This window comes from Salvelinus namaycush, chromosome 36, assembly GCF_016432855.1.
Source record: "Salvelinus namaycush isolate Seneca chromosome 36, SaNama_1.0, whole genome shotgun sequence".
In the NCBI taxonomy this organism is placed as follows: domain Eukaryota; kingdom Metazoa; phylum Chordata; class Actinopteri; order Salmoniformes; family Salmonidae; genus Salvelinus; species Salvelinus namaycush.
The window spans coordinates 26,615,990-26,641,253 of NC_052342.1; the positions used below are offsets into that span (position 1 = coordinate 26,615,990).

Sequence of the window (25,264 nt, forward strand, 5' to 3'; positions counted from 1 at the left end):
GGTCTCTCTCCAGGAACAGGGTTGGAGTTAAAACCTACAGGAGGGTCTCTCTCCATGAACAGGGTTGGAGTTAAAACCTACAGGAGGGTCTCTCTCCAGGAACAGGGTTGGAGTTAAAACCTACAGGAGGGTCTCTCTCCAGGAACAGGGCTGGAGTTAAAACCTACAGGAGGGTTTCTCTCCAGGAACAGGGTTGGAGTTAAAACCTACAGGAGGGTCTCTCTCCAGGAACAGGGTTGGAGTTAAAACCTACAGGAGGGTCTCTCTCCAGGAACAGGGTTGGAGTTAAAACCTACAGGAGGGTTTCTCTCCAGGAACAGGGTTGGAGTTAAAACCTACAGGAGGGTATCTTTTACACTTTAGTCATGTAGCAGACGTTGTTATCCAGAGAGACTTACAGGAGCTAATTAGGGTCAAGTGCCTTGCTCAAGGGCACATTGACAGATTTTTTTTTTACCCAGTCGACTCGGGGATTCGAACCAGCAACCTTTTGGTAAACCTGCCTAGAACAGCCCTGCAGTATGCTATCCTGATGAATTATTCATGAAAGAAGCGTTATGTGACATGTCTCTGAGAGCAGACCTATGACTTTGGGCTTTACCTGATGTAATTGAGCAGACATCCCAGTCCCATGAACTCAGTCACAATGTAGATGGGCTTCTGGTGGGTACACACTCCGTACAGCTGCACCAGCTTAGGATGGGAGAGACGCCTGAGACACACACAATGTGGGGATCTCATGGTTACAAACCATTAGAATGTGTGTGTGTTATATATATATATATATTCGTCTATCGATGTGTGCTGTCTGTCAGCCTGTGTGTCCATCCATCTATTCGTCTATCGATGTGTGCTGTCTGTCAGCCCGTGTGTGATGTATTCTACTCACATCATAACCTTGGCTTCCTCTATGAAGTCCTCTTCGTACATGGCTCCCTCTCTGATAGCCTTGATGGCTACCTTGTGTTGAGCTCTCCATTTCCCCAGCCGCACCACCCCAAACTGACCACTACCCAGCTCCTTCATGAAGGTCAGCTCACAAGGGTTGATCTCCCACTTCTCTGTATGGAGTAGAGTAGAGTAGAGCAGGGTAGAGTATTGTAGAGTAGAGTATTGTAGAGTAGAGTATTGTAGAGTAGAGTATTGTAGAGTAGAGTATTGTAGAGTAGAGTAATGTAGAGTAGAGTATTGTAGAGTAGAGTATTGTAGAGTAGAGTATTGTAGAGTAGAGTATTGTAGAGTAGAGTATTGTAGAGTAGAGTATTGTAGAGTAGAGTATTGTAGAGTATTGTAGAGTAGAGTATTGTAGAGTAGAGTATTGTAGAGTAGAGTATTGTAGAGTAGAGTATTGTAGAGTAGAGTATTGTAGAGTAGAGTATTGTAGAGTAGAGTATTGTAGAGTATTGTAGAGTAGAGTATTGTAGAGTAGAGTATTGTAGAGTAGAGTATTGTAGAGTAGAGTATTGTAGAGTAGAGTATTGTAGAGTAGAGTTGGGTGGAGTAGAGTAGGGTGGAGTATTGTAGAGTAAAGTAGAGTAGAGTATTGTTGAGTAGGGTAGAGTAGAGTAGAGTAGGGTAGAGTATTGTAGAGTAGAGTATTGTAGGGTAGAGTATTGTAGAGTAGAGTATTGTAGAGTAGAGTATTGTAGAGTAGAGTATTGTAGAGTAGAGTATTGTAGAGTATTGTAGAGTAGAGTATTGTAGAGTAGAGTATTGTAGAGTAGAGTATTGTAGAGTAGAGTATTGTAGAGTAGAGTATTGTAGAGTAGAGTTGGGTGGAGTAGAGTAGGGTGGAGTATTGTAGAGTAAAGTAGAGTAGAGTATTGTTGAGTAGGGTAGAGTAGAGTAGAGTAGGGTAGAGTAGAGTATTGTAGAGTAGAGTATTGTAGAGTAGAGTATTGTAGAGTAGAGTATTGTAGAGTAGAGTATTGTAGAGTAGAGTATTGTAGAGTAGGGTGGAGTTGGGTGGAGTAGAGTAGAGTTGGGTAGAGTAGAACAGGGTAGAGTAGAGTAGAACAGGGTAGAGTAGGGTAGAGTAGAACATGGTATAGTAGGGTAGAGTTGAACAGGGTAGAGTAGAGTAGAACAGGGTAGAACAGGGAGTAGAACAGGGTAGAGTAGAACAGGGTAGAGTAGAACAGGGTAGAGTAGAACAGAACAGGGTAGAGTAGAGTATAGTAGAACAGGGTAGAGTAGAACAGGGTAGAGTAGAGTATAGTAGAACAGGGTAGAGTAGAGTAGAACAGGGTAGAGTAGAACAGAACAGAGTAGAGTAGAGTAGAACAGTGTAGTGTAGAGTAGAACAGGGTAGAGTATAGTAGAACAGGGTAGAGTAGAGTAGAACAGGGTAGAGTAGAGTAGAACAGAGTAGAGTAGAGTAGAACAGGGTAGAGTAGAACAGAACAGAGTAGAGTAGAGTAGAACAGGGTAGTGTAGAGTAGTGTAGTGTAGAACCGGGTAGAGTAAAGTAGAGCAGTGTAGAACGGAGTAGAGTAGTGTAGAACAGAGTAGAGCAGTGTAGAACAGTGTAGAGTAGAACAGGGTATAGTAGAACAGGGTAGAGTAGAGTAGAGTAGTGTAGAACAGGGTAGAGTAGAGTAGAACAGGGTAGAGTAGAGTAGAACAGGGTAGAGTAGAGTAGAACAGGGTAGAGTAGAGTTGAACAGGGTAGAGTAGAGTAGAACAGGGTAGAACAGGGAGTAGAACAGGGTAGAGTAGAGTATAGTAGAACAGGGTAGAGTAGAGTAGAACAGAGTAGAGTAGAGTAGAGTAGAGTAGAACAGGGTAGAGTAGAGCAGAGTAGAGTAGAGCAGAGTAGTGTAGAACAGGGTAGAGTAGAGTAGAACAGGGTAGAGTAGAGTAGAACAGGGTAGAGTAGAGTAGAGTAGAGTAGAGTAGAGTAGAGTAGAGTAGAACAGAGTAGAGTAGAGTAGAGTAGAGTAGAACAGAGTAGAGTAGAACAGAGTAGAGTAGAACAGGGTAGAGTAGAGTAGAACAGGGTAGAGTAGAGTAGAACAGGGTAGAGTAGAGTTGAACAGGGTAGAACAGGGTAGAGTAGAACAGGGTAGAGTAGAACAGGGTAGAGTAGAACAGGGCAGAGTAGAGTAGAGCAGAGAAGTGTAGAACGGAGTAGAGTAGAACAGGGTAGAGTAGTGTAGAACAGGGTAGAGTAGAGTAGAACGGAGTAGAGTAGAGTAGAACAGAGTAGAGTAGAACAGGGTAGAGTAGAACAGAACAGAGTAGTGTAGAGTAGAGCAGTGTAGAACGGAGTAGAGTAGAGCAGTGTAGAACGGAGTAGAGTAGAACAGGGTAGAACAGAGTAGAGTAGAGTAGAACAGGGTAGAGTAGAACAGAACAGAGTAGAGTAGTGTAGTGTAGAACGGAGTAGAGCAGAACAGTGTAGTGTAGAGTAGTGTAGTGTAGAACCGGGTAGAGTAAAGTAGAGCAGTGTAGAACGGAGTAGAGTAGTGTAGAACAGAGTAGAGTAGTGTAGAACAGAGTAGAGTAGAACAGTGTAGAGTAGAACAGGGTAGAGTAGAACAGGGTAGAGTAGAACAGGGTAGAGTAGAGTAGGACAGAGTAGAGTAGAGCAGAGTAGAGTAGAACAGGGTAGTGTAGAGTAGAACAGAGTAGTGTAGAACGGAGTAGTGTAGAACGGAGTAGAGTAGAACAGGGTAGAGTAGAGTAGAACAGGGTAGAGTAGAACAGGGTAAAGTAGAACAGGGTAGAGTAGAGTAGAACAGGGTAGAGTAGAGTAGAACAGGGTAGAGTAGAGTAGAACAGGGTAGAGTAGAGTAGGGTAGAACAGGGTAGAGTAGAGTAGGGTAGAACAGGGTAGAGTAGAGTAGAACAGGGTAGAGTGGTGTAGAACAGGGTAGAGTAGAACAGGGTAGAGTAGAGCAGAGTAGAGTAGAACAGGGTAGAGTAGAGTAGAACAGGTTAGAGTAGAGTAGAACAGGGTAGAGTAGAGTAGAACAGGGTAGAGTAGAACAGAACAGGGTAGAGTAGAACAGAGTAGAGTAGAACAGGGTAGAGTAGAACAGGGTAGAGTAGAACAGGGTAGAGTAGAACAGGGTAGAGTAGAGTAGAACAGGTTAGAGTAGAACAGGGTAGAGTAGAGTAGAACAGGGTAGAGTAGAGTAGAACAGGTTAGAGTAGAACAGGTTAGAGTAGAGTAGAACAGGGTAGAGTAGAGTAGAACAGGGTAGAGTAGAGTAGAACAGGGTAGAGTAGAGTAGAACAGGGTAGAGTAGAACAGGGTAGAGTAGAACAGGGTAGAGTAGAACAGGTTAGAGTAGAACAGGTTAGAGTAGAGTAGAACAGGTTAGAGTAGAACAGGGTAGAGTAGAGTAGTGTAGAACGGAGTAGAGTAGAACAGGGTAGAGTAGTGTAGAACAGAGTAGAGTAGAACAGGATAGAGTAGAGTAGTGTAGAACAGAGTAGAGTAGAACAGGGTAGAACGGAGTAGAGTAGTACAGAGTAGAGTAGAACAAGGTAGTGTGGAGTAGTGTAGTGTAGAACAGGGTAGAGTAAAGTAGAGTAGGGTAGAACAGAGTAGAGTAGTGTAGAACGGAGTAGAGTAGTGTAGAACAGAGTAGTGTAGAGCAGAGTAGAGTAGAACAGGGTAGAGTAAAGTAGAGTAGTGTAGAACAGAGTAGAGTAGTGTAGAACGGAGTAGAGTAGTGTAGAACAGAGTAGTGTAGAGCAGAGTAGAGTAGAACAGGGTAGAGTAGAACAGGGTAGAGTAGAGTAGAACAGGGTAGAGTAGTGTAGAACAGGGTAGAGTAGTGTAGAACAGGGTAGAGTAGAACAGAGTAGAGTAGAGTAGAACAGGGTAGAGTAGAACAGGGTAGAGTAGAACAGGGTAGAGTAGAACAGGGTAGAGTAGAGTAGAACAGGGTAGAGTAAAGTAGAGTAGTGTAGAACAGAGTAGAGTAGAACAGGGTAGAGTAGAACAGGGTAGAGTAGAGTAGAACAGGGTAGAGTAAAGTAGAGTAGTGTAGAACAGAGTAGAGTAGGGTAGAACAGGGTGGAGAATGTATAGAACAGGGTAGAGTAGAGTAGGGTAGAGTAGAGTAGAACAGAGTAGAGTAGAGTAGAACAGGGTAGAGTAGAACAGGGTAGAACAGAGTCGAGTAGTGTAGAACAGGGTAGAGTAGAACAGGGTAGAGTAGAACAGGGTAGAGTAGAGTAGAACAGAGTAGAGTAGAGTAGAACAGGGTAGAGTAGAACAGAGTAGAGTAGAACAGGGTAGAGTAGAACAGAACAGGGTAGGGTAGAGTAGAACAGGGTAGAGTAGAACAGAACAGGGTAGGGTAGAGTAGAACAGGGTAGAGTAGAACAGGGTAGAGTAGAACAGAACAGGGTAGAGTAGAACAGAGTAGAGTAGAACAGGGTAGAGTAGAGCAGGGTAGAGTAGAGTAGAACAGGGTAGAGTAGAACAGGGTAGAGTAGAACAGAACAGGGTAGAGTAGAACAGAGTAGAGTAGAACAGGGTAGAGTAGAGCAGGGTAGAGTAGAGTAGAACAGGGTAGAGTAGAGCAGGGTAGAGTAGAACAGAACAGGGTAGAGTAGAGCAGGGTAGAGTAGAACAGGGTAGAGTAGAACAGGGTAGAGTAGAACAGAACAGGGTAGAGTAGAGCAGGGTAGAGTAGAACAGGGTAGAGTAGAACAGAACAGGGTAGAGTAGAGTAGAACAGGGTAGAGTAGAGTAGAACAGGGTAGAGTAGAACAGGGTAGAGTAGAACAGAACAGGGTAGAGTAGAACAGGGTAGAGTAGAACAGAACAGGGTAGAGTAGAACAGAACAGGGTAGAGTAGAACAGGGTAGAACAGAGTCGAGTAGTGTAGAACAGGGTAGAGTAGAACAGGGTAGAGTAGAACAGGGTAGAGTAGAGTAGAACAGAGTAGAGTAGAGTAGAACAGGGTAGAGTAGAACAGAGTAGAGTAGAACAGGGTAGAGTAGAACAGAACAGGGTAGGGTAGAGTAGAACAGGGTAGAGTAGAACAGAACAGGGTAGGGTAGAGTAGAACAGGGTAGAGTAGAACAGGGTAGAGTAGAACAGAACAGGGTAGAGTAGAACAGAGTAGAGTAGAACAGGGTAGAGTAGAGCAGGGTAGAGTAGAGTAGAACAGGGTAGAGTAGAACAGGGTAGAGTAGAACAGAACAGGGTAGAGTAGAACAGAGTAGAGTAGAACAGGGTAGAGTAGAGCAGGGTAGAGTAGAGTAGAACAGGGTAGAGTAGAGCAGGGTAGAGTAGAACAGAACAGGGTAGAGTAGAGCAGGGTAGAGTAGAACAGGGTAGAGTAGAACAGGGTAGAGTAGAACAGAACAGGGTAGAGTAGAGCAGGGTAGAGTAGAACAGAGTAGAGTAGAACTGAACAGGGTAGAGTAGAGTAGAACTGAGTAGAGTAGAACTGAGTAGAGTAGAACTGAGTAGAGTAGAACTGAGTAGAGTAGAACTGAACAGGGTAGAGTAGAACAGAACAGGGTAGAGTAGAGTAGAACAGGGTAGAGTAGAGTAGAACAGGGTAGAGTAGAGCAGGGTAGAGTAGAACAGAACAGGGTAGAGTAGAGCAGGGTAGAGTAGAACAGGGTAGAGTAGAACAGAACAGGGTAGAGTAGAGCAGGGTAGAGTAGAACAGGGTAGAGTAGAACAGAACAGGGTAGAGTAGAGTAGAACAGGGTAGAGTAGAGTAGAACAGGGTAGAGTAGAACAGAACAGGGTAGAGTAGAACAGGGTAGAGTAGAACAGAACAGGGTAGAGTAGAACAGAACAGGGTAGAGTAGAGTAGAACAGGGTAGAGTAGAGTAGAACAGGGTAGAGTAGAACAGGGTAGAGTAGAACAGGGTAGAGTAGAACAGAACAGGGTAGAGTAGAGTAGAACAGGGTAGAGTAGAGTAGAACAGGGTAGAGTAGAACAGAACAGGGTAGAGTAGAGTAGAACAGGGTAGAGTAGAACAGGGTAGAGTAGAGTAGAACAGGGTAGAGTAGAGTAGAACAGGGTAGAGTAGAACAGGGTAGAGTAGAACAGAACAGGGTAGAGTAGAACAGGGTAGAGTAGAACAGAACAGGGTAGAGTAGAACAGAACAGGGTAGAGTAGAACAGGGTAGAACAGAGTCGAGTAGTGTAGAACAGGGTAGAGTAGAACAGGGTAGAGTAGAACAGGGTAGAGTAGAGTAGAACAGAGTAGAGTAGAGTAGAACAGGGTAGAGTAGAACAGAGTAGAGTAGAACAGGGTAGAGTAGAACAGAACAGGGTAGGGTAGAGTAGAACAGGGTAGAGTAGAACAGAACAGGGTAGGGTAGAGTAGAACAGGGTAGAGTAGAACAGGGTAGAGTAGAACAGAACAGGGTAGAGTAGAACAGAGTAGAGTAGAACAGGGTAGAGTAGAGCAGGGTAGAGTAGAGTAGAACAGGGTAGAGTAGAACAGGGTAGAGTAGAACAGAACAGGGTAGAGTAGAACAGAGTAGAGTAGAACAGGGTAGAGTAGAGCAGGGTAGAGTAGAGTAGAACAGGGTAGAGTAGAGCAGGGTAGAGTAGAACAGAACAGGGTAGAGTAGAGCAGGGTAGAGTAGAACAGGGTAGAGTAGAACAGGGTAGAGTAGAACAGAACAGGGTAGAGTAGAGCAGGGTAGAGTAGAACAGGGTAGAGTAGAACAGAACAGGGTAGAGTAGAGTAGAACAGGGTAGAGTAGAGTAGAACAGGGTAGAGTAGAACAGGGTAGAGTAGAACAGAACAGGGTAGAGTAGAACAGGGTAGAGTAGAACAGAACAGGGTAGAGTAGAACAGAACAGGGTAGAGTAGAGTAGAACAGGGTAGAGTAGAGTAGAACAGGGTAGAGTAGAGCAGGGTAGAGTAGAACAGAACAGGGTAGAGTAGAGCAGGGTAGAGTAGAACAGGGTAGAGTAGAACAGAACAGGGTAGAGTAGAGCAGGGTAGAGTAGAACAGGGTAGAGTAGAACAGAACAGGGTAGAGTAGAGTAGAACAGGGTAGAGTAGAGTAGAACAGGGTAGAGTAGAACAGAACAGGGTAGAACAGAACAGGGTAGAGTAGAACAGAACAGGGTAGAGTAGAACAGAACAGGGTAGAGTAGAGTAGAACAGAGTAGAGTAGAGTAGAACAGGGTAGAGTAGAACAGGGTAGAGTAGAACAGGGTAGAGTAGAACAGAACAGGGTAGAGTAGAGTAGAACAGGGTAGAGTAGAGTAGAACAGGGTAGAGTAGAACAGAACAGGGTAGAGTAGAGTAGAACAGGGTAGAGTAGAACAGGGTAGAGTAGAACAGAACAGGGTAGAACAGAACAGGGTAGAGTAGAACAGGGTAGAGTAGAACAGGGTAGAGTAGAACAGAACAGGGTAGAACAGAACAGGGTAGAGTAGAACAGAACAGGGTAGAGTAGAGTAGAACAGGGTAGAGTAGAGTAGAACAGGGTAGAGTAGAACAGGGTAGAGTAGAACAGAACAGGGTAGAGTAGAGTAGAACAGAACAGGGTAGAGTAGAACAGAGTAGAGTAGAGCAGGGTAGAGTAGAACAGGGTAGAGTAGAGCAGGGTAGAGTAGAACAGAACAGGGTAGAGTAGAGTAGAACAGGGTAGAGTAGAGTAGAACAGGGTAGAGTAGAACAGAACAGGGTAGAGTAGAACAGCGTAGAGTAGAACAGGGTAGAGTAGAGCAGGGTAGAGTAGAACAGAACAGGGTAGAGTAGAACAGAGTAGAGTAGAACAGGGTAGAGTAGAGCAGGGTAGAGTAGAGTAGAACAGGGTAGAGTAGAACAGAACAGGGTAGAGTAGAGTAGAACAGGGTAGAGTAGAGTAGAACAGGGTAGAGTAGAGTAGAACAGGGTAGAGTAGAACAGGGTAGAGTAGAGTAGAACAGGGTAGAGTAGAACAGGGTAGAGTAGAACAGGGTAGAGTAGAGCAGGGTAGAGTAGAACAGAACAGGGTAGAGTAGAGTAGAACAGGGTAGAGTAGAACAGAACAGGGTAGAGTAGAACAGAACAGGGTAGAGTAGAACAGAGTAGAGTAGAACAGAACAGGGTAGAGTAGAACAGGGTAGAGTAGAGTAGAACAGGGTAGAGTAGTGTAGTACAGAGTCGAGTAGTTTAGAACAGGGTACAGTAGTGTAGAACAGGGTAGAGTAGTGTAGAACAGGGTAGAGTAGTGTAGAACAGGGTAGAGTAGAACAGGGTAGAGTAGTGTAGAACAGAGTCGAGTAGTTTAGAACAGGGTACAGTAGTGTAGAACAGGGTAGAGTAGTGTAGAACAGGGTAGAGTAGAGTAGAACAGGGTAGAGTAGAACAGAACAGGGTAGAGTAGAACAGAACAGGGTAGAGTAGAACAGAACAGGGTAGAGTAGAGTAGAACAGGGTAGAGTAGAGTAGTACAGAGTCGAGTAGTGTAGAACAGGGTAGAGTAGAACAGGGTAGAGTAGAGCAGGGTAGAGTAGAACAGAACAGGGTAGAGTAGAGTAGAACAGGGTAGAGTAGAACAGAACAGGGTAGAGTAGAACAGAACAGGGTAGAGTAGAACAGAGTAGAGTAGAACAGAACAGGGTAGAGTAGAACAGGGTAGAGTAGAGTAGAACAGGGTAGAGTAGTGTAGTACAGAGTCGAGTAGTTTAGAACAGGGTACAGTAGTGTATAACAGGGTAGAGTAGTGTAGAACAGGGTAGAGTAGTGTAGAACAGGGTAGAGTAGAACAGGGTAGAGTAGTGTAGAACAGAGTCGAGTAGTTTAGAACAGGGTACAGTAGTGTAGAACAGGGTAGAGTAGTGTAGAACAGGGTAGAGTAGAGTAGAACAGGGTAGAGTAGAACAGAACAGGGTAGAGTAGAACAGAACAGGGTAGAGTAGAACAGAACAGGGTAGAGTAGAGTAGAACAGGGTAGAGTAGAGTAGTACAGAGTCGAGTAGTGTAGAACAGGGTAGAGTAGAACAGGGTAGAGTAGTGTAGAACAGGGTAGAGTAGTGTAGAACAGGGTAGAGTAGAGTAGAACAGGGTAGAGTAGAACAGAACAGGGTAGAGTAGAACAGGGTAGAGTAGAACAGAACAGGGTAGAGTAGAACAGAACAGGGTAGAGTAGTGTAGAACAGGGTAGAGTAGTGTAGAACAGGGTAGAGTAGTGTAGAACAGGGTAGAGTAGAACAGGGTAGAGTAGTGTAGAACAGGGTAGAGTAGTGTAGAACAGGGTAGAGTAGAACAGAGTAGAGTAGAGTAGAACAGGGTAGACTAGAACAGGGTAGAGTAGAGTAGAACAGGGTAGAGTAGTGTAGAACAGGGTAGAGTAGTGTAGAACAGGGTAGAGTAGTGTAGAACAGGGTAGAGTAGAGTAGAACAGGGTAGAGTAGAGTAGAACAGGGTAGAGTAGAGTAATGTAGAACAGGGTAGAGTAGAGTAATGTAGAACAGGGTAGAGTAGTGTAGAACAGGGTAGAGTAGAGTAGAACAGAGTAGAGTAGAACAGGGTAGAGTAGAACAGGGTAGAGTAGAACAGGGTAGAGTAGAGTAGAACAGAGTAGAACAGAGTAGAGTAGAACAGAGTAGAGTAGAACAGAGTAGAGTAGAACAGAGTAGAGTAGAACAGAGTAGAGTAGAACAGAGTAGAACAGAGTAGAGTAGAACAGAGTAGAGTAGAACAGAGTAGAGTAGAACAGAGTAGAGTAGAACAGAGTAGAGTAGAACAGGGTAGGGAAGAACAGAGTAGAGTAGAGTAGAACAGGGTAGAGTAGAACAGGGTAGAGTAGAGTAGAACAGGGTAGAGTAGAACAGGGTAGAGTAGAACAGGGTAGAGTAGAACAGGGTAGAGTAGAATCTCACCGTAGCTAAAGCCTGCTGTGGATGGAGCCAATCTCTCCTTTCCTACTGGATACCTCAACCTGGCTACCAGACCTGAGAGAGGAGAGAGGAGAAAAGGGCGAGAGAGGTGAGAAGGGGGAGAGAAAGAGGAGGCGCGAGAGAGAGAGGGGCGAGAGAGGAGAGAAGGGCGAGAGAAAGAGGAGGCGCAAGAGAGGGGCGAGAGAGGTGAGAGAAAGAGGAGGTGCGAGAGAGAGGGGCGAGAGAGGAGAGAAGGGCGAGAGAGGAGAGAAGGGCGAGAGAAAGAGGAGGCGCGAGAGAGAGGGGCGAGAGAGGAGAGAAGGGCGAGAGAGGCGAGAAGGGCGAGAGAAAGAGGAGGCGCAAGAGAGAGGGGCGAGGGAGGAGAGAAGGGCGAGAGAAAGAGGAGACTCAAGTGAGGGGCGAGAGAGGAGAGAAGGGCGAGAGAAAGAGGAGGCGCAAGAGAGAGGGCGAGGGAGGAGAGAAGGGCGAGAGAAAGAGGAGACTCAAGTGAGGGGCGAGAGAGGAGAGAAGGGCGAGAGAAAGAGGAGGCGCAAGAGAGAGGGGCGAGAGAGGAGAGAAGGGCGAGAGAGCAAGGAGAAAAAGGGCGAGAGCGAGAGCGACTTTGGCAATGTTAACATACGTTTGCCATGCCAATACAGAGCCTTGAATTGAAGTGAAAGAGTGTGTGTGGATCCCTTGGTACATGTGAATACATGTTGATTGTGTGTGTGTGTGTGTGTGTGTGTACTCTACCTGCAGCGTTGTGGTTGTGGTACTCTATGAGGTCAGGTATCAAGGTGAACAGGTGTTTTTCAGCCAGGTAGAACTGTCTGGGGCAGCCTGAGGTCTCCTTGATGTGGTAATGCCTGATCGCTGCACCTCCCTCCCTGTGACGTTCACACAACATTTATACAACGTTCCAATGATCCAAACTTTAAACAATGTTTTACCGACACAAGAATTGAAACATGCTGACCGAATAGAACATTTAAACAACGTTATAAACTAGAACCATGAAAAACAGCCCCAGACCATTATTCCTCCTACACCAAACTTTACAGTCGGCACTAAACTAAGGAACCCCTTTGATGCGTTACCCTGCTGACTTGGTGTACAGGGAGACGGTGTAGGCCCCTGGCTTACTGGAGTCTCTTACCATGAACCCGCCCTCTTTATCCTGTACAGGGAGACAGAGTTACACACACACACTACACACACACACTACACAGTACACACACACACTACACAGTACACACACACACACACACACACTACACACACACTACACACTACACACACACACTACACAGTACACACAACCACTACACAGTACACACAACCACTACACACACACTACACACTACACAGTACACACACACACTACACAGTACACACACACACACTACACAGTACACACACACACACTACACAGTACACACACACACTACACAGTACACACACACACTACACAGTACACACACACACTACACAGTACACACAACCACTACACACACACTACACACTACACAGTACACACAACCACTACACACACACTACACACTACATAGTACACACACACACACTACACAGTACACACACACACTACACAGTACACACACTACACACACAACACAGACAGTACACACACTACATAGACACACACACACACACACACTACAGACAGTACACAGACACACATTTTTGTTTACTCGCCTCTGTCCTCAGTAGTTCCTCAGCTTTGTTCCGGTTGACATGTTTACTGTACCAGCTGAAACACACCAATCCATTAGTTCCACTGCAATATAACACTTAAAGCCAGACTCACTAAATTCAAAATAAAATCTCAAAATGTATTAAATTGTATAATATACACTAAAAAAACGGCCAATAGTTTGTGGACACTTGATCGTCGAACATCTCATTCCAAAATCATGGCATTAATATGGAGTTGGTCCCCCCTTTGCTGCTATAACAGCCTCCACTCTTCTGGGCAGTCATTAATATGGAGTTGGTCCCCCCTTTGCTGCTATAACAGCCTCCACTCTTCTGGGCAGTCATTAATATGGAGTTGGTCCCCCCTTTGCTGCTATAACAGCCTCCACTCTTCAGGGCAGTCATTAATATGGAGTTGGTCCCCCCCTTTAATGCTATAACAGCCTCCACTCTTCTGGGAAGTCATTAATATGGAGTTGGTCCCCCCCCCTTTAATGCTATAACAGCCTCCACTCTTCTGGGAAGGCATTAATATGGAGTTGGTCCCCCCTTTGCTGCTATAACAGCCTCCACTCTTCTGGGAAGGCATTAATATGGAGTTGGTCCCCCCTTTGCTGCTATAACAGCCTCCACTCTTCTGGGAAGGCATTCCACTAGATGTTGGAACATTGCTGCTATAACAGCCTCCACTCTTCTGGGAAGGCTTTCCACTAGATGTTGGAACATTGCTGTGGAGACTTGCTTCCATTCAGCCACAAGAGCATTAGTGAGGTCGGCCACTGATGTTAGGCGATTAGGCCTGGCTCGCAGTCGGTGTTCCAATTCAGCCCAAAGGTGACCAGTCAAGTTCTTCTACACCGATCTCGACAAACCATTTCTGTATGGACCTCGCTTTGTGCACCGTGGCATTGTCATGCTGAAACAGGGAAGAGCCTTCCCCAAACTGTTGCCACAAAGTTGGAAGCACAGAATCTTCTAGAATGTCATTGTATGCTGTAGTGTTAAGATTTCTCTTCACTGGAACTAAGGGGCCCGAACCATGAAAAACAGCCCCAGACCATTATTCCTCCTACACCAAACTTTACAGTTGGCACTATGCATTGGGGCAGGTAGTGTTTCCCTGGCATCCGCAAAACCCAGATTTGTCCCATCGGACTGCCAGATGGTGAAGCGCGATTCATTACTGCAGAGAACACGTTTCCACTGCTCCAGAGTCCAATGGTGGCGAGCTTTACACCACTCCAGCCGAGGCTTGGCATTGCCCATGGTGATCTTAGGCTTGTGTGCGGCTGCTCTGCCATGGAAACCCATTTCATGAAGATCCCGACTAACAGTTATTGTGCTGACGTTGCTTCCAGAGGCAGTTTGGAACTCGGTTGTGAGTGTTGCAACCGACAGAGAGAGCATTTTTACGCGCTTCAGCACTAAGCGGTCCTGTTCTGCGGGCTTGTGTGGTCTACCACTTCGCGTCTGAGCCGTTGTTGCTCCTAGATGTTTCCACTTTATGATAACAGCACGTACAGTGGACCGGGGCAGCTCCAGCAGGGTAGAAATTTGACAAACTGACTTTTTGGAAAGGTGGTATCCTATGACGGTGCCACATTGAAAATCACTGATCTCTTCAGTAAGGTCATTCTACTTCTAATGTTTTCCTGTGGAGATTGCATGGCTGGGTGCTCGATTTTAAAAAACACCTGCCAGCAACAGATGTGGCAGAAAGAGCCAAATACACTAATTTGAAGGGGTGTCCATTTACACTATATATATATCTATATACACTATATATATATATATATATATATATATATCTATATACACTATATATATATATCTATATACACTGCTCAAAAAAATAAAGGGAACACTTAAACAACACAATGTAACTCCAAGTCAATCACACTTCTGTGAAATCAAACTGTCCACTTAGGAAGCAACACTGATTGACAATAAATTTCACATGCTGTTGTGCAAATGGAATAGACAAAAGGTGGAAATTATAGGCAATTAGCAAGACACCCCCAATAAAGGAGTGATTCTGCAGGTGGTGACCACAGACCACTTCTCAGTTCCTATGCTTCCTGGCTGATGTTTTGGTCATTATTGAATGTTGGCGGTGCTCTAGTGGTAGCATGAGACGGAGTCTACAACCCACACAAGTGGCTCAGGTAGTGCAGCTCATCCAGGATGGCACATCAATGCGAGCTGTGGCAAGAAGGTTTGCTGTGTCTGTCAGCGTAGTGTCCAGAGCATGGAGGTGCTACCAGGAGACAGGCCAGTACATCAGGAGACGTGGAGGAGGCCGTAGGAGGGCAACAACCCAGCAGCAGGACCGCTACCTCCACCTTTGTGCAAGGAGGAGCACTGCCAGGGCCCTGCAAAATGACCTCCAGCAGGCCACAAATGTGCATGTGTCAGCATATGGTCTCACAAGGGCTCTGAGGATCTCATCTCGGTACCTAATGGCAGTCAGGCTACCTCTGGCGAGCACATGGAGGGCTGTGCGGCCCCACAAAGAAATGCCACCCCACACCATGACTGACCCACCGCCAAACCGGTCATGCTGGAGGATGGTGCAGGCAGCAGAACGTTCTCCACGGCGTCTCCAGACTCTGTCACGTCTGTCACATGTGCTCATGTGCTCAGTGTGAACCTGCTTTCATCTGTGAAGAGCACAGGGCGCCAGTGGCGAATTTGCCAATCTTGGTGTTCTCTGGCAAATGCCAAACGTCCTGCACGGTGTTGGGCTGTAAGCACAACCCCCACCTGTGGACGTCGGGCACACACACATATACATACACACACTGTAACAAATACATTGTCTTTGTAATGTGGTTAACCTTAAAAATCTAAAATAGAGAGTGCCCTTAGATCGTGGGAAAAGTCCGCACTTGACCATTGACGCTTGAATTGTAAGTGCAACAGTCAAGTTCGGCCGTTCGAGCTGTCATGTGACCGAATGCTGCACACAACACATTCACGAGTCAGTACGGAGAAGTTTTGATTCCTGACTCAAAGGGAATACCCTGCCATCTCCCTCAGAGCATTAAAACTCATGGTAACCTTCGCCAGCTCATATTTCTGTGAAGCTGGATTCAGCAGTGCTATCGTCTGCATTAAAACCAAATATCAACCCAGGTACCATGCGACAGCAGATGAGATGAGCACTATTGACCACACCCCCCTGACTTTGAGAAGCTTCGATGCAACACCCATCTCATTAGTGGTGGTGAGATATTGGTGCTTTCGAGACCAAATGGGATCTATGGGGGAAAAAACTAGGTCAAATCACAAAGTATATAACAATAAAAAAAAAGTGTTATTTAGCTGACAAACGCATGTGGCAATGGTTCTATTGGCTTCTGGCTCTCCGCCTGTCTGTCTACATCTTTTTTTTAGGATGTAGTCCGCCATAAAACCCACAGAAGAAGAAGGCAGGGCATTCGTCACGCACTACTAGTGCCAGGATCATGCCGCTTTTCAAGGAGCGGTACACTAATCCGGACGCTTATAAAGAAATCCCGCTATGCCCTCAGACGAACCATCAAACAAGCAAAAGCGTCAATACAGGATTAAGATTTAATCCTACTACACCGGGCTCTGACGCTCGTCGGATGTGGCAGGGATTGAAAACTATTACGGACTACAAAGGGAAGCCCAGCCGCGAGCTGCCCAATCACGCAAGCCTTTTATGCTCGCTTCGAGGCAAGCAACACTAACTGACGGCCTACCGAGGAACAGTGGGTTAACTGCCTTGCTCATTGGCAGAATGACAGATTTTTACCTTGTTGAATCCCCGAGCTGACAAGCTAAAAATCTGTCATTCTGCCCCTGAACAAGGCAGTTAACCCACTGTTCCTAGGTCATCATTGTAAATAAGAATTAGTTCTTAACTGACTTGCCTAGTTAAATAAAGGTTAAATAAAAACATTTAAAAAATAAAGCATGCATGACAGCACTAGCTGTTCTGGACAACAGTGATAACGCTCTCGGCAGCCGATGTGAGCAAGACCTTTTAAACAGGTCAACATTCACAAGGCCAGACGGATTACCAGGACGAATACTCAAAGCATGAGCGAACCACCTGGCAAGTGTCTTCACTGACATTTTCACCCTCTCCCTGACCGAGTCTGTAATACCTACATGTTTCAAGCCGACCACCATAGTCCCTGTGCCCAAGGAAGCGAAGGTAACCTGCCTAAATGATTACCGACCCGTAGCACTCACGTCTGTAGCCATGAAATGCTTTGAAAGGCTGGTCATGGCTCACATCAACACCATTATCCCAGCAACCCTAGACCCACTTGAATTTGCATACAGCACCAACAGATCATGTCATCTCCATTGCACTCCACACTGCCCTTTCCCACCTGGACAAAATAACACCTATGTGAGAATGCTATTCATTGACTACAGCTCAGCGTTCAACACCATAGTGCCCACAAAGCTCATCACTAAGCTAAGGACCCTGGGACTAAACACCTCCCTCTGCAACTGAATCCTGGACTTCCTGACGGGCCGCCCCCAGGTGGTAAGGGTAGGCAACACGTCTGCAATGCTGATTCTCAACACTGGGGCCCCTCAGGGGTGTGTAGTTAGTCCCCTCCTGTACTCCCTGTTCACCTACGACTGCGTGGCCAACATGACTCCAACACCATCATTAAGTTTGCTGATGACACAAGAGTGGTAGGCCTGATCACCGACAATGATGAGAGCCTATAGGGAGGAGGTCAGAGACCTGGCAGTGTGGTGCCAGGAAAACAACCTCTCCCTCAATGTGAGCAAGACAAAGGAGATGATCGTGGACAACAGGAAAAGGCGGGCCGAACATGACCCAATTAACATCGACGGGGCTGTAGTGGAACGGGTCGAGAGTTTCAAGTTCCTTGGTGTCCACATCACAAACTATCATAGTCCAAACACACCACAACAGTTGTTAAGAGGGCACGACAACACCTTTTCCACCTCAGGAGACTGAAAAGACTTGGCATGGGTCCCAGATCCTCAAAACGTTCTAGAGCTGCACCATCGAGAGCATCCTGCCCGGTTGCATCACCGCCTGGTATGGCAACAGCTCGGCATCTGACCGTAAGGCGCTACAGAGGGTTGTGTGTACGGCCCAGCACATCATATTTTCTTAACTCTTTCTTGAACTGCATTGTTGGTTAAAGGGCTTGTAAGTAAGCATTTCACAGTAAGGTCTACACATGTTGTATTCGGCGCACGTGACAAATAAAGTTTGATTTGAAACCGGTGGTGTAGCTTACTATAGCCCCCCCCCCCCCCCCCCCCCCCCCCCCCCCAAAAAAATTGTTGTGCACTCAGCCTGGTCTCATAGACCAAACGTATCATAGTAAATGTAAATTCAGGACAACCAAATTAGTATGGTATGTTACGTCTGTAATGGTTACATAAGACAGATTATTACTTAAGGCAAACATAGAAGTAGGGTGATTGGTCGGGGTGGATGGGTAGGCGTATAACGTCAACGTCTAGCAATCCAAAAAGGTTGAGAATTCCAATCTCATCACCGACAACTTTAACGTTTTAGCTGATTAGAAAATGTTCTACTACTTTTTAGCTACATAGCATGTAAGCTAGCCCTTCCCTTAACCTAGCTAACGTTAGCTAGCCCTTCCCCTAACCTAGCCCAGCTAACGTTAGCTAGCCCTTCCCCTAACCTAGCCCAGCTAACGTTAGCTAGCCCTTCCCCTAACCTAGCCTAGCTAACGTTAGCTAGCCCTTCCCCTAACCTAGCCTAGCTAACGTTAGCTAGCCCTTCCCCTAACCTAGCCTAGCTAACGTTAGCTAACCCTTCCCCTAACCTAGCCCAGCTAACGTTAGTCACCTAGCTAGAATTCGTAACATATAAGTTTAGCAAATTCGTCACAGTGCGTTTTTCAAATTCGTAACATATAATACGAATTGTAATTTGTAATATATCATACGTAAATGGGTGATGAACGTCTAGCAACCTAAAGGTTGCGAGTTCGAATCTCAGCACCGACAACTTTAGCATCGTAGCAACTTTTCAATGACATACTACTTGTTTAGCTACTTTGCAACTACTTAGCTTAAATGGTTTAGCTAAAAGGGATAGGGGAAGGGGTTAGCTTACATGCTAACTCCTAAATTTAACCCTAACCCCAAGCCTAGCTAACGTTAGCCAGCTAACTAAAGTTAGCCACCTAGCTAGAATTTGTTCAAATTTGTAACATATTGTACATTTTTCATGTACAATATTGTAATTCGTAATATATCATACGAAATGGATGATGGACATAACAACACACTAATGCTCTGAGACCAGGTTGACTTATTTGCAAACTTTAATGGAATCGTTAGCTGGCTAATTGTTTACGTTTGTTTATCCCATGTGTAACTCTGTGTTGTTTGTGTCGTACTGCTTTGCTTTATCTTGGCCAGGTCACAATTGTAAATGAGAACTTGTTCTCAACTGGCCTACCTGGTTAACTTCTCTAGGATAGGGGGCAGCATTTTCACGTTTGGATGAAAAGCATACCCAAATTCAACTGCCAGCTACTCATCCCCAGACGATAAGATATGCATATTATAGATTTGGATAGAAAACACTCTGAAGTTTCTAAAACTGTTTGAATCATGTCTGTGAGTATAACAGAACTTATTTAGCAGGCGAAACCCCGAGGACAAACCATTCAGATTTTTTTTTTTTTGAGGTCACTCTCTTTTCAATGAGGTTTCATTGGGAATCCAGATTTCTTAATTCACCTTCTTGCAGTTCCTACCGCTTCCACTGGATGTCAACAGTCTTTAGAAAATGGTTGAGGTTTTTTCCTTTGTGTAATGAAGAAGTACGGCCATCTTGAACGAGGGTCACTTGAAGTGTACTGTTAGAGGCGCGTGACCAGAAAGCTAGCTACAGTTTGTTTTAATCCTGTATTGAACACAGATCATCTCGTCTTCAATTTTATCGATTATTTACGTAAAAAAATACCTAAAGTTGTATTACAAAAGTAGTTTGAAATGTTTTGGCAAAGTTTACAGGTAACTTTTGAGATATTTTGTAGTCACGTTGCACAAGTTGGAACCGGTGTTTTTCTGGATCAAACGCGCCAAATAAATGGACATTTTGAATATATATTGACGGAATTAATTGAACAAAAGGACCATTTGTGATGTTTATGGGACATATTGGAGTGTCAACAACAGAAGCTCGGTAAGGCATGAATTATATTTTTATTTCTGCGTTTTGTGTCGCGCCTGCAGGGTTGAAATATGCTTCTCTCTCTTTGTTTACTATGGTGCTATCCTCAGATAATAGCATCGTTTGCTTTCGCTGAAAAGCCTATTTGAAATCTGACATGTTGGCTGGATTCACAACAAGTGTAGCTTTCATTTGGTGTAATGCATGTGTGATTTCATGAAAGTTTGATTTTTATAGTAATTTATTTGAATTTGGCACTCTGCATTTTTACTGGCTTTTGGCCAAGTGGGACGTTAGCGTCCCACATATCCCAGAGAAGTTAAATAAAGGTGAAATAAAATGTAAAAAAAATTGCTGGCCGCTAGACTATCTAAATGTAGTAATCATGATTGAATTACCGACCGGGGGACCCCTTTAAATTTCAGTCTCACTCAGATAAATTAAAATCTGCAAACATTTCTCTCCATCCTATGGCAAAATGTGGAGAATTTTAGGAAATTAGTTATAAAATTGCTAAATGTTCTCTTCGCCCAGTGGCAAAACATGTATAATTGCATGAAAGGAACTCTAAAAAAAGAGGGGGGGGATACTAAAATGTTTTGCTCGCAATGTTGGTGGTGATGGTTATTAAAGTTTTCATTTAAAAAAAGGGTTAAGGTTAGGGTTACGGTTAGGGTAAGGGTATGGACGTCCCAAGGATCCCTCTTAGCATCGACCGTTGTGCTGATGTAAAAGCGACTGAAGGTTCTAACGGTGTTTCTGTAGCATGTTCTAGTATTACTCACGCATACTGTTCCAGGTTCCCCAGTTTTTTATCTGTCACGTAGTTGCTGGGGATGTAGCCTTCCTTCCTGCATTTCAACAAACAAACAAATAAACAAATAAACAAACAAATAAACAAACAAACTCAATAGTAGCGGGCCAGCCATAGAAGAAGAAACGACAAAGATGTGCAATGTGAGAGTCTAAAAAGACAAAGATTATACACCAGGGGTCAAGCTACAGTGAGATTATACACCAGGGGCCAAGCTACAGTGAGATTATACACCAGGGGCCAAGCTACAGTGAGATTATACACCAGGGGCCAAGCTACAGTGAGATTATACACCAGGGGCCAAGCTACAGTGAGATTATATACCAGGGGCCAAGCTACAGTGAGAGATTATATACCAGGGGCCAAGCTACAGTGAGAGATTATATACCAGGGGCCAAGCTACAGTGAGAGATTATATACCAGGGGCCAAGCTACAGTGAGATTATACACCAGGGGCCAAGCTACAGTGAGATTATACACCAGGGGCCAAGCTACAGTGAGAGATTATACACCAGGGGCCAAGCTACAGTGAGAGATTATATACCAGGGGCCAAGCTACAGTGAGAGATTATATACCAGGGGCCAAGCTACAGTGAGAGATTATATACCAGGGGCCAAGCTACAGTGAGAGATTATATACCAGGGGCCAAGCTACAGTGAGAGATTATATACCAGGGGCCAAGCTACAGTGAGAGATTATATACCAGGGGCCAAGCTACAGTGAGAGATTATATACCAGGGGCCAAGCTACAGTGAGAGATTATATACCAGGGGCCAAGCTACAGTGAGAGATTATATACCAGGGGCCAAGCTACAGTGAGAGATTATACACCAGGGGCCAAGCTACAGTGAGAGATTATACACCAGGGGCCAAACTACAGTAAGCACAGGCTCACATACACACCGTACTGACCCGTATATGTTGCGGGCCTTGTACCAGTTGATGTCACATTTCTCCAGTATGACGTATTCTCCTCCCTTGGTCATAGTCAGGTCATGTGGTTCAGGACCATAGAAGTCATAGAGAGCTATCACAACCTCCTCGACACCACTACCATCATCGTGACTGTGGACGGGAGGGGGGGGGAGGGGGAGGGGGAGGCCGACGAGACTGGAGGAGCAATGAGAATGAAGGAGGACGAAGGGAGGGTCAAAGGGAGAGACAAAGGGAGGGTCAAAGGGAGAGACAAAGGGAGGGTCAAAGGGAGAGACAAAGGGAGGAGAGAAGGGACGAAAAGGGACATTTGTTAACTTTGTTCTGTTTCTGTTGTGTCCAGCTTGTCTGGTTGCTAGGGTATGACTCATTTTTGTTATAGCTTACTATTTGTCGAGTAATATTACAACAGAAATTCTAGAAGGCAGAAGGGCCATTCCATGTCATATCAACAAGCCATGATGTCACCCACCATCTCAGATTGTTCTGAAATCGTTTCTGCAGTTAGCAACAGGTAAGATTAGCATTCCTGTAACATTATTTTGATTACATTTATAATTAGATCTCTGAGAAATAAAGCGAATTGAATTGCACCTAACATCCAATTTGGACCACAAGTCTTCTTCATAACAATGATTAAGACGTCCAATAAAATGTATCAAAATCCCACCCAGGCCCCCCCCCCCCCACGCCAATCCCACCCAGGGACCCCCCCCACACCCCATGCCAATCCCACCCAGGGACCCCCCCCACACCCCATGCCAATCCCACCCAGGGACCCCCCCCCCCCCCCCCCCCCACAAGAGAGAGAGAGAGACAGAGAGAGAGACAGAGAGAGAGACAGAGAGAGAGACAGACAGACAGACAGACAGACAGACAGACAGACAGACAGACAGAGACAGACAGAGACAGACAGAGACAGACAGACAGACAGAGACAGACAGACAGACAGAGACAGACAGAGACAGACAGAGACAGACAGAGACAGACAGACAGACAGACAGACACAGACAGACACAGACAGAGACAGACAGACAGACACAGACAGAGACAGACAGAGACAGACAGAGACAGACAGACAGACAGACAGACAGACAGACAGACAGAGACAGACAGAGACAGACAGAGACAGACAGAGACAGACAGACAGAGACAGACAGAGACAGACAGACAGAGAGAGAGACAGAGAGAGAGACAGAGAGAGAGACAGAGAGAGAGACAGAGAGAGAGACAGAGAGAGAGACAGACAGAGAGACAGACAGAGAGACAGAGACAGAGAGAGAGACAGAGAGAGACAGAGAGAGAGACAGAGAGAGAGACAGAGAGAGAGACAGAGAGAGAGACAGAGAGACAGACAGACAGACAGACAGACAGACAGACAGAGACAGACAGACAGACAGACAGACAGACAGACAGAGACAGATTAGAAATTAAAGAAAAATTGAACATCCTTGAATCAGTCATTAAAAATAACCAAAATCCATTAGATTACCCAATAACCCAACAAGAACTAAATGAAAAGCTCAAATCTATTAAATCAAAGAAGGCTTGTGGTCTAGACAACATCAGAAATGAAATGCTGAAAAACAGCACACCTGAGTTGCAAAATGCTGTGCTTAAATTGTTCAACATGGTTTTAACTTCTGGCTGCTTTCCTCTCTCTCTCTCTCTCTCTCTTCTCTCTCCTCTCCTCTCTCTCTCTTCTCTCTCTCAAATTCAAATTCGCTGCTTTATTGGCATGAAAACATTGTGTCAATATTGCCAAAGCAACAATGTATCAATATACATGTAATACAATTAAAACAATGACAAATAATAATATAGAATGGCAGTAAATAATAATACAAAATTAAATATAAAAATAGTAACAATAAAATGGTAAAATTCAATAGTCGAATGTAATGTATGGTGTAATGCACCACTACCACCACCACCTCATTAGACTGCTATCTTACCATTACCACCCATACCATTACTATCAGGAATGATCAAACAATAATACTAATAATAACAATAACAGTTAATAACAATACAGTCATAATAAGTAAGTTACTGCTTACTATGCAGATGTTATTATCAGTGTCCCTCAGGCTATGGCAGGCAAATACTATTTGGCTGCAAGAGGAGCCATTGCTCCTTCGCCCTGAGTATTTTTAGTTTTCCTCTGGGTTAATAAGTTAAAATTTGGAAAAATGTAGTCATTTCTGTGAATAATGAATCTCTTGGTGAATATTTATCACAGTAAAGGAGAAAGTGCATCTTGTTTCTACCTCCCTGTCGTGCAGTGACCACATACACGCTCCTCTTTGGGTAGCCATGTCTTTTATGTCTGAGCGCCGGTTTCTATTGCCAATCGTGGTCACTCACCTGTACTTGTAAGGATCTGTCTCTGCTTCGAATCTCTGACAGAGTAGAGATATTCAGCCAATTCATATTCTCTGTTTAGGGTCAGATAGCAATTTAGTCGGCTTTGGATTTTGTTTCGTTTTTCCAATGTTGTAAATATGAGTCCTTTGATTGGTTCATGATTTTGTTTATTGGAATTCTTTCTTTTGAAGCAGTGCTGGTGTCAGCTTGGTTGGTTAGGTCCAACACCAGCTGACTGAGGGGCTCGTTTCTGGGCTCAGCTCTTGGGTTGAAAGTGCTTTAAATTGCAGACTCGAATTGACTTGAATTTAGATGTAGCCAAAATTTTAATGATCTTTTCTGTATTTTCATTATTACTGGGAAAGCGGCCCAATTCTGCCCTACTGCATTAGTTGGTGTATTTCTCTGGACTTGTAGGATTTTCCGACAGAATTCTGCATGTAGGGTTTCATTGGATGTTTGTCACACATTTTAAAGTCCAGTTTATTGAGTGGCCCCCAACCTCACTTCCGTAAGAGCTATTGGTAGGATTACACTGTCAATATTTTGGTCCAAATTCTAATTGGGATTTTGATTTTGAATAATTTCATTTTTATTGCTACAATGCTCTGCGGGCTTTTTTCTTTGAGTGCATTCACTGCCATATTAAAGTTTCCCGATGCAGATATGGTCAGACCAGGTAGGTGTATTTTTTGTGTGTTCAATTATGGTGTTGTTCAGGGTGAATTTATATTGTGTTTCTGACATCTGTTTTGTTTTTGGAAAATTTACTGCCAGGCCCAATTATGGCAATATTGCTCTAGAATATTAATGTTCTGTTGAAGACCTTCTTTGGTTGTGATAGAAGTACCAAGTCATCAGCATTAGCAGGTATTTCACCTCTGTGTCAAATAGTGTGAGTCCTGGGGCTGGAGATGGTCCAACATGTCTGCTAATTCATGATATAAATGTTGAAAAGATTGGACTCAAACTACAGCCTTGTCTCACACCTCGACATTGTGAAAAGAATTCTGTTCTTTGGTTTTTGATTTTTATTGCACACTTGTTTTCTTGTGTACATACATTTTATTAAGTCATACACCTTACCACCAAGCCCACTTGGAATTTTGTAGAATAGCCCTTCGTGCCAAATAGAATCAAATGCTTTTTAAAGTCAATAAAGCAAGCAAAGATTTTGCCCTCTTTTTTTTGGTGGACGTGTTTATTATTAGTGTGTGTAAGGTGTATATATGGTCAGTAGTGCGATGGTTAGGGAGAAAGCCAATTTGACATTTAGTTATTACATTTTTTTCTTGAAGAAAGGTTTGGATTCTTGAATTCAAAGGCTACAGAAAACCTTTCCCAAGTTACTGTTTCACACAATTCCCCTGTAATTATTGGGGTCTGATTTGTCTCCACTTTTTGTGATAGGGAGATGAGCCCCTGGTTCCAGACTCAGG

At 44.6% G+C, this 25,264-nt stretch overlaps 1 protein-coding gene across 1 annotated transcript in view; it reads right to left on the reverse strand.

Annotated features, from left to right (window-relative positions):
• LOC120030607 (tyrosine-protein kinase Tec-like) overlaps positions 1–25,264 on the reverse strand; it is a 57,694-nt gene that overhangs the window by 6,108 nt on the left and 26,322 nt on the right. Inside the window, 9 exon segments of the mRNA XM_038976033.1 lie at positions 602–712; positions 890–1,061; positions 10,818–10,889; positions 11,568–11,701; positions 11,912–11,991; positions 12,528–12,582; positions 20,496–20,561; positions 21,438–21,595; positions 21,597–21,635. Of these exon segments, the coding sequence (XP_038831961.1) occupies positions 602–712; positions 890–1,061; positions 10,818–10,889; positions 11,568–11,701; positions 11,912–11,991; positions 12,528–12,582; positions 20,496–20,561; positions 21,438–21,595; positions 21,597–21,635 (887 nt within the window).